The 9243-nt window shown below is 43.8% G+C and overlaps 1 protein-coding gene across 1 annotated transcript in view; it reads right to left on the reverse strand.

Moving 5' to 3' along the window:
* The window catches only part of DOCK5 (dedicator of cytokinesis 5), a 239175-nt gene that overhangs the window by 66202 nt on the left and 163730 nt on the right, over positions 1–9243 (reverse strand). Inside the window, exons 22-26 of the mRNA XM_017884392.1 lie at positions 9211–9233; positions 5422–5567; positions 4282–4352; positions 3583–3689; positions 488–624 (exon numbers count right to left, since the gene is read on the reverse strand). Of these exons, the coding sequence (XP_017739881.1) occupies positions 488–624; positions 3583–3689; positions 4282–4352; positions 5422–5567; positions 9211–9233 (484 nt within the window). The remainder of the gene's footprint in view (positions 1–487; positions 625–3582; positions 3690–4281; positions 4353–5421; positions 5568–9210; positions 9234–9243) is intronic.

Genomic DNA, 9243 nt, shown 5'->3' on the forward strand with positions numbered 1-9243 from the left:
AGGTTTCTACATAAAAACAGAAAGGCCTTTGATTCTTATTTATTTATTTATTATTATTATTTGTTATTATTATTATTATTATTATTATTATTATTATTTAGAGAGACAAAGTCTTACCAAGTTGCCCAGGCTGGTCGGTCTTGAACTCCTGGGCTCAAGTGATCCTCCTGACTTGGCTCCCAAACTGCTGGGATTACAGGCCTGAGCCACTATGCCCAGCCAGGTCTTTGATTCTTAAGAATATCACAGGGATCTCAATAGTGGGCACACTGGGCAAGCCAGGAAAATCAGCCTGCGGAAGGCCCCAGCAATAATCTGACTTTGCACTGGAGGCTCTGGCCTCCCTAATTATCTCTAAAATGGGCACAGCCTGCCCTAATACCTGAGTTGGAAACTACCTGAGAATAGGAAGGCCATGGAGTCACTCCTGTCTGGTGCAAAGGGGCCAGTGTGAGCTCTGTGCAAAATCAGTGATGACTCAACTCACCACATCCTTCCTGTCCAGCACCTCCAGGATGTTGCTCAGAAGCTGTGAGCTTGCCTCGTGGTCAGGCTTGCTGGAGTTGTCATCTAACTGGCCACTGAGCTGGTCTGTCAGCAGCGGCAGCAGCACTTCTCTGCACTCTGAGAAGGAAAACACGAACAGCTCACACACAGCAGTGCCACCTCCTGAACTGCCTGTCTCCTTCCTGCAACTCTCTCCAGTACCAGTAGCTCTAAGCTCTGCAATCAGCCCTGCAGGAATGCAGCCCCTCCAGCTCACCCAGGAACACCTGGTTTTAGGTGTGGAACTCTACTCTTGTTCAGTTTGCAGATGAACGAATTAAAAAAAAAAAAAAAGAACTTCACCTTTGCAACTGGATTATACAAACTAAGAAAATGACCCTTCCCACAGGTAAAGGTGGGAACTTAGCAAAATGTTTAAATTATTTAACAATTTCTCTAGCTTTTAAAAATGCCAACCTAATACATGAAATTGAGGTCATATGAAACAAATAAAACCAAACAAGTTACAGATTTTTTTTTTCAAAATTTTTTTCACCTAATGGAGAAAATGTACTGAAAGAAGTTCCTATATATACTAAGCTTCCCTAGTACATTTCAATGACATTCTGCTCATGTCTGTGCAGGCGTGTGGAATTCAGAAAGTAAGATATGACATATTATGTCTTCTGAGATCTTTGCTATTGTAACACATTTTATAATGAATTCAGGTACTCTGAATGCTACAGAAATGACTGTTAACAGTGATCACACTCTAATTAGAACTATCAACTGCATGCTTGCTCTTCTGCTCAAACACCTTATCCTTACTATCTCAATTACCTTTTCTGTATCCTTAAAAAGTTATCAAAGCATATTAAAATGTTTAGTAATAATTTACTTTGGTAATAAATGTTTTCTACTTAAGAGCATTCACTAGCTTTTGGCAGGCATTACCTCTACCTTCAATTGTGTCTTAGGAACATTTGCAATTTCTAAGTGCAAATTCACAGGGTCAGAAAATATCAGAGCCCAAGGAGGCTACTGATATGATCTAGTTCAAGTCCTTCCTTCCACAGAACTGGAAGCTGAGACTTGTAGAAGGCCACTCATTTGTCCAGTTACATAACTAGCCAGGGACAAGGCCAGGAAGGCTCTCCCACCAATGATCCACTCAATTCCAATGTTGAGGAGTCCTGCTGGTCTTCAGATCTCCAGGCAATATACATATAACATGAGGTCATCCTCTGTGAGCCTCTGACCATGGAGACCAAAAGAAGTCTCCGCAGCTGCCTCACTCTAGCAAGTCTGGAGTTTATTGGGAAGGCCCAGGTGCTGGACCTCCTGTTTAACACCAGCTTTGGGACAGAACTACTTGGTGGCTATTTCCTAGACTCCACTTACAAAGTGAAAAGTATTTTATCAGTGTAAGAGTTTTTTCCCTCCATGCCCCACTCCTCTCCCAGCAGAATACTAGTAATCTGGCTTCCACCAGCCTACCCCCTAAAGAAAAGGCTTGGCCAGGTGTGGTGGCTCACGCCTAAAATCCCAGCACTCTGGGAGGCCAAGGCAGGTGGATCGCCTGAGGTCAGGAGTTTGAGACCAGTTGGCCAACATGGTGAAACCCCGGCTCTACTAAAATTACAAAAAAAAAAATTAGCTGGATGTGGTGGCACACACCTGTAGTCCGAACTACTTGGGAGGCTGAGGCAGGAGAATCGCTTGAACCAGGGAAGTAGAGATTGCAGTGACCCAAGATTGTGCCACTGCACTCCAGCCTGGGCAACAGAGCGAGACTCCATCTCAAAAAAAAGAAAAGAAAAGAAAAGAAAAGGCTTGCTTTATCATGTTTGCCAATTTCCCTGGTGTACCTGGTGTAAATCCTTCCACCATGGTCAATTTCCAGCTACTAATGTGATATCACTGAACATGGGGTTGAGAAGGGATGCATGTAACCAGTTCTCCTGTGGGATCCAGCACATTGCTGCTTCCCTATCCCCTGGTTTTTAAGGTCATGCAATAAGTACAGGTTAAAGAAGAATTTCTTTTAAAAGTGTCATCTTTTTCCTACTTGCTTGTTACTTCCTGAGGTTCCTGTTTTAAAGACAAAATTCTCTAATTAATGAACCTCTTGCAGATTGTTCTAATTAAAGATTAAAGAACACATGATTTTGCTCTTTTAGGAACTGTTGGAAATACTGAGCTTACTTTAGAATCTCCTTAAAACTGCTCTCCGAGGAGGTCCTTACATACCAGCAAACAACTGGCAAGGATACTAATGACATTTTTTCTTTTTCTTTTTTCTTTTTTTTTTGAGATGGAGTCTTGCTCTGTTGCCCAGGCTGGAGTGCAGTGGGCTGCATCTCAGCTCACTGCAAGCTCCACCTCCCGGGTTTACGCCATTCTCCTGCCTTAGCCTCCCGAGTAGCTGGGACTACAGGTGCCCGCCATCTCGCCCGGCTAGTTTTTTTTTGTATTTTTTTAGTAGAGACAGGGTTTCACCATGTTAGCCAGGATGGTTTCGATCTCCTGACCTTCTGATCCACCCGCCTCGGCCTCCCAAAGTGCTGGGATTACAGGCTTGAGCCACTGGGCCCGGCCAACATTTTTTAAAAGGAAAAGTCAAGTGCTGACTGGCATGGTGGCTCACACCTGTCATCCCAGCACTCTGGGAGGCCGAGTTGGGCAGATCACTTGAGGTCAGGAGTTTGAGGCCGGCCTGGCCAACATGGTGAAACCCCATCTTTACCAAAAATATTAAAAAAAAAAAAAAATAGCTGGGTGTGGTGGTGTGCATCTGTAATCCCAGCTACTCAGGAAGCTGAGGCAGGAAAATCACTTGAACCTGGGAGGGGGAGGTTGCAGTGAGCCGAGATGGCGCCACTACACTCCAGCGTAGGCAAGAGAGTGAGACTCCGTCTTAAAAGAAAAAAAAATAAAGCTCAAGTGTTAGCTGCAGAAATGGGGCTGGCATTTCAGCACACAGCAGTTTGTTTTAATCCTTTGAGATGGAGTCGTGCTCTGTCACCCAGGCTGGAGTGCGATGGTATGATCTTGGCTCACTGTGACCTCACGCAGCAATTTTTAAAAGAGACTTACCTGACTGTCGAAAAAGAGCACTCTCTACTATCTTGGTCATGCAGTTAAGTTTCTGCCGAACCAGCTGGTTATCAGGAATGCTTTGAATGAATTTGCAGAAGAGCACACTGGAAGAGAAACCACAGGGTTAGGAGTGTCTTCGTTCTGCCAAGTTGAAGGCATCATTATAAACTTTTCTCCTCCACTCTGAGCTTGGGGCATGGAGAGATTTACATGGAAAACTACAAAATGACCTGAGAGTTTACGACATGGCAGCAAGGGAGACTTTATCCTCACTTACTGGAGGGCTCTGCCTTAGAGCTGAGTATTTACATTGCCAAAGAACACCCTTGTCCATCTTTGCTTTCCAGTCTCGCCTTTGTGAAAATGGCTTTCTTGGCTAACTCCACTCTCATGTTGATTGCAGTCTGACTTTGCACTGCTGGGATACTTAGGGGTAGGGCTGGAAGCAAGTCATTATACACTATCTTTTGTAGTCAATTTCATGTCTGCACGTCTTGTTTTCCCAGAGAAAGTGCAAACCTCTCTCAGGGCTGGTTTTGGTTGCTCTTTTGCATCTTCCACAGAACTGAGTACCAAAAGGTATTCAGTTAATACTGCTTAGAAAAATAAAAGCCAGATGTAGCAGCCCAGGCTCCAGCCACGCAGGGAAGCTGTCTCTGTTAGAGTTAAGGAACAAAATTTTGTTTGGCTATTTACCTGAGCTCAACAGGATCAAATACAAGTTTGACGTCATTAATTATGCTAGGAAGGTACTTCAAAGCTGCCCCTGTAAGAAAACACCAAAGGCAAATTCAGTTGCCAGGCAAGACAAATACAACATTTACTGCTTCATCCCAGGAAGAAAAGGTGATGCTTGGAACTTAAATAGGGAACTGCATACAGATGGCCCTTACAATAAAAAGGAAAGCTGGCACTGCTCTACACGATCTCCTAAAATGCTTTTCCTGAAGATGCAAGGGGATACAGCTTTCTGGTTTCTACTGCCAGCAGGCTCTGTCCACTTGGAGTTCATTTCTCTGCCTAAGGAGGTGGTTAAATTCTTTTTTTTTTTTGAGACGGAGTCTCGCTCTGTCGCCCAGGCAGGAGTACAGTGGCGCCATCTTGGCTCACTGCAAGCTCCGCCTCCCGGGTTCACGCCATTCTCCTGCCTCAGCCTCCTGAGTAGCTGGGAATACAGACACCTGCCATCATGCCCAGCTAATGTTTTTGTATTTTTAGTAGAGACAGGGTTTCACCATGTTAGCCACGATGATCTCGATCTCCTGACCTCGTGATCCGCCCGCCTCGGCCACCCAAAGTGCTGGGATTACAGGCGTGAGCGACCGCGCCCAGCCAGGAGGTGGTTAAATTCTTGAAGTCTCTCTCACAACGTGGCCATAAAGAGCAAAAAATAAATATTAATAGTAAAGTTCACATTTGAATTTTCAGGGATTATGTATTTCATATATTTTTTAAATTATGATAACAAAGACGGTGACTTTACACTTCCGGGTAAAATGAGGGACAAAAAATAAAAAAAATTGTCACCTATAGTAGCATTGGGATCAGTTTGCTGAAATTATGGGGTCAAACAGGGTTCACAATGGCCTTTCAAGGGATGTCTAATTAGGTAGCATGTCCTTGGCAAACTGACATTTGAAAATACAAGCATCTGTAGAAGTTAAAATGGGCTTGTTTTTTTTCCCTTTATTTTCTGTAAATCATACTAAAATTCATAAGCTATCCAGGAACCATGATTCATTCTGTTTCTCCCCCATGATATGGCCAATTTGAACTGGTCCCAAAACATCGTTACCACAGCCTAAGAAGAGTTACCCATGATGACGCCAGGCTGACCTTGATTTTGACGGCTTCCTCCAGAGGCCTGTCCATCAGCATATTGAAAGCAAGAAATAACTGGCGGATTGAATCATTAAACTCATCTCCATCTTTGCTCTGGCCATAAAATCTTAACAGGAAAAAGAGAAAAGCAGTTGGACTTTCTATTGTTAAAAGAAATTTTAAAATAGATTTGTTGCCTCCTCGACTTCTCCTTCACTGTATCCCCCTAATCATTCTGACTCACCTAATCAAGCCCCAGTCATCTGAAGTTTCGGGCAATGGGTTAGAGAAGCTGCTCAACCCAGAAAGGCTCTGATCCCCAGCCCAGCCTACAAAACCATTTGTTCCAGTCTAGCCACTGAACTGCCCATGCTGATGCTGGCCTGCTCTATCACAAGGGCCTTCCAGGACAAGACCCTGTAGTCTTCACTGATACGTGCTTGCCTTCATTGAAGTACTATACATGTCTTCAAAAGATCTGTCCGTCAACTCAAAAGTGGGTTCTTTCTCTTAAGTAGAAATCAAGAGATATTTGAGCACTTTCCAAGAAACACAAAAGTCCCAAATGAAAGTGCATATGCACATATAATAGGTGGTAATTTCACCACTAACTGGTCAAGAATAGGATGGCTTGAATTCAGAATGTCATGCACACACTCAAACACACACACTTATGTTTAAATTCGTCTCCTCCATTCACCTATACCCACAGTACCCAAAGAATGTGAACTTCACTGAGATAGTTAATCAGAGGGTTAATGGTAATTCTCAATTCATCCATTTTACAGAACTAGAAAAGAACTTTATTTGCAATTTAGTCCCCAAAGTATCTAAAAATTAACACACCTACAACAGAACTCACTTGATTTCCCTGCTCAACTCTAAGTATTCCAAATGTCAGCAAACAGCACCACCTCGAACCTAGATCCACCCCAAACCTAGATGTTATCTATGCTTCTTCCCTTTCTCTCATTGCCCCATCAAACCCAACAGGAAATCCTATGAGCTCGAATCAGTCCATTCTCTCCCTCTGCCTCTGAGGTGGGGCTGGAGTATCTCACACTTGAACCACAATGGCCTCTTAAAGTGGTCACTGGCTTCTACCTTTAGCCTTCAATAATCTATTTTCCATGTGGGAGATGAGATGATCATTTAAAACATAAGCCAGATTTTATTACTTCTCTAGTCGTCCCCCAGTGGCTTCCCACTACACCCAGAATAAAATCCAAGCTCCTCACTATGGCCTACAAGGCCCCACATCATTTATTATTTGCTGGCCACTCCCGCTCTCTCTCCTGACACTGGATTCTCGTTACTCCTCACGCATCCACACTTGGTGCCCCATAGGTCCCTGCCTGGGGCAGGTCCTGCTTCCACTAACCCTTTCCTGACATCTCTGGAGGCCGCTTCTTCATCTTTCAGTCTTAGCTCACATGATACTACCTCCTCCGCCACTCAGTTCAGCTCAGGCAGCCTTCCCTGTTGGCTCCACCACTCCAACACCACCCTCATTTACAGGGTGATTTCTTTACTCCTTGCCTCCCTGAACTCCATGGAATGCACACACGCCATCAAAGTGGGAGCCTGGTCACATATGCTGCAAAAGCCCTGCACCAATGCAGAACACTTGGCACTCTATGTGGGTGACTTAATTTTTTTTTTTTAAGTACTAATGATAGGGAGCTGAGGGATTAAGATCAAGCTTCTCAACATCCTATGTGGGGCAATTTACAATTTCTTCTTGGTGTTTTGCTGACTGAGGTGAACTCCAGCCAGGTAATGAGCTCATAAGAGAGATTTAAGCTCTGATGAAGGCAACAGGAGGACCGGGGACCAGGTGACATTCCACTGCAGCCTCCAGACATGGCCAGTGCACTGAAGTGATCATTAAATCTAAGCAACCAGAGGACACACATTGCCAGTCTCTTCCCCAGCTCAGGTTCTTCTTTAATAACATATAAGGGAAAAGCAACCACACGCAGGCCATCACAGATGAGGTGCAATGAAGCAACTCTCCTAGTCAATGTCATGGGTCCTCTGTCGTCCTAATCTTTCATTTTCCACACTCACCATCCTTTACTGTCCTATCTGGTATCTAGAATGAGGACTCTGATGTGCCTTGACAAATGAGGAGGAAATGAACTAGTGAACCATCCATAAGAAAATACATTTTAATTTCACATTCAGGTTTTCTTTCTGTAGTTTAAAGGTGATACTGATTTTTGGACATCAGGGTTTACTATACAAACAAACTTTTGGGTAAGAGGATGTTCCGTTGGTAGAACACTCCATGCCCCAACCATTCTCAATATATGGAAATGTACCGTAACTGGAAAATATAATGAACCAACTTTAAAAGAAGACCTTCTTTCTTTTTTTTTTTTTTTTTTTTTTGAGATGGAGTCTTGCTGTGTCACCCAGGCTGGAGTGCAATGGTGCAATCTCGGCTCACTACAACCTCTGCCTCTTGGGTTCAAGTGATTCTCCTGTCTCAGCCTCCCGAGTAGCGGGGACTACAGGTGCCCACCACCACGCCTGGCTAATTTTTGTATTTTTAGTAGAGACGGGGTTTCACCATATTGGCCAGGCTGTCTCAAACTCCTGACCTTGTGATCCACCCACCTCGGCCTCCCAAAGTGCTGGGATTACAGGCATGAACCACCATGCCCTGCCAAAAGAAGACCTTCTGAAAAGAAAGCAAATACAGAGACTCTGCATAAATTATGTGTGTGGAAAATACTGCTCACTTCCATCTGGGAAGGTGGAACGGTCATTCAGCCAGATGGGTTTTAAAGTCATTAAACATTTCTAAAAAACAATTAGAAAAGTATATATTCATTTAAAAATCAAAAAGAATATAAAAAAAGCAAATAAAATATAATAATAAATATAACTAAAATGCTAAAAGAATAAAAATATAAAGAATGAGAAAAAAATTACAAGCCTGTCACCCGAAGCTTTCGTACTATTGATATTTCAGACTGGGCGTGGTGGCTCATGCCTGTAATTCCAGCACTTTGGGAGGCGGAGATGTGCAGGTCCCTTGAGCCCAGGAGTTTGAGACCAGACTGGGTGACGTAGAGAGACCCTGTCTGTACATAAAATATAAAAATTAGCTGGGTGTGGTGGTGCACACCTTTGGTCCCAGCTACTTGGGGGGCTGAGGTGGAAGGATTGCTTGAGCCTGGGAAGCAAAGCGCAGTGACCTGAGATCGTGCCACTGCACTCTCGCCTGGGCGACAGAGCCAGACCCTGTTTCAAAAACAAAAACAAAAAACCCTAAAAAACTCTAAAGAAACAACAACAAAAAAACCACTTTAGCATGTTATCTATCCAGTCTTCTTCACTATACATAGTTCAAATCTGTATTATTTTAAAAGGAAGATCATACTGTACTCAGGCTTTACACGTTTGTTTTATCATTTAAGAATCTATCGGGGCAGAAGCAGTGGCTCACGTCTGTAATCCCAGCACTTTGGGAGGCCGAGGTGGGGGGATCGCGAGGTCAGGAGATGGAGACCATCCTGGCTAACATGTGAAACCCCATCTCGAAAAAATTAGCTGGCCATGGTGGTATGCGCCTATAGTCCCAGCTACTCGGGAGGCTGCAGCAGGAGAATCGCTTGAACCTGTGAGGTGGAGGTGGAGGTTGCAGTGAGCCGAGATCACACCACTGCACTCCAGCCTGGGTGACAGAGTGAGACCCTGTCTCAAAAAAAAAAAAAAAAAAAAAAAAAAAGAATCTATCATGGTCCTCTTTCCTCATTAACATACCCTACATTTGAAATGACTGAATGTACATACTTGCACGTTCATTTTTGTCATATCTGATAGATT

This window comes from Rhinopithecus bieti, unplaced genomic scaffold (assembly GCF_001698545.2).
Source record: "Rhinopithecus bieti isolate Rb0 unplaced genomic scaffold, ASM169854v2 scaffold_315, whole genome shotgun sequence".
In the NCBI taxonomy this organism is placed as follows: Eukaryota; Metazoa; Chordata; class Mammalia; order Primates; family Cercopithecidae; genus Rhinopithecus; species Rhinopithecus bieti.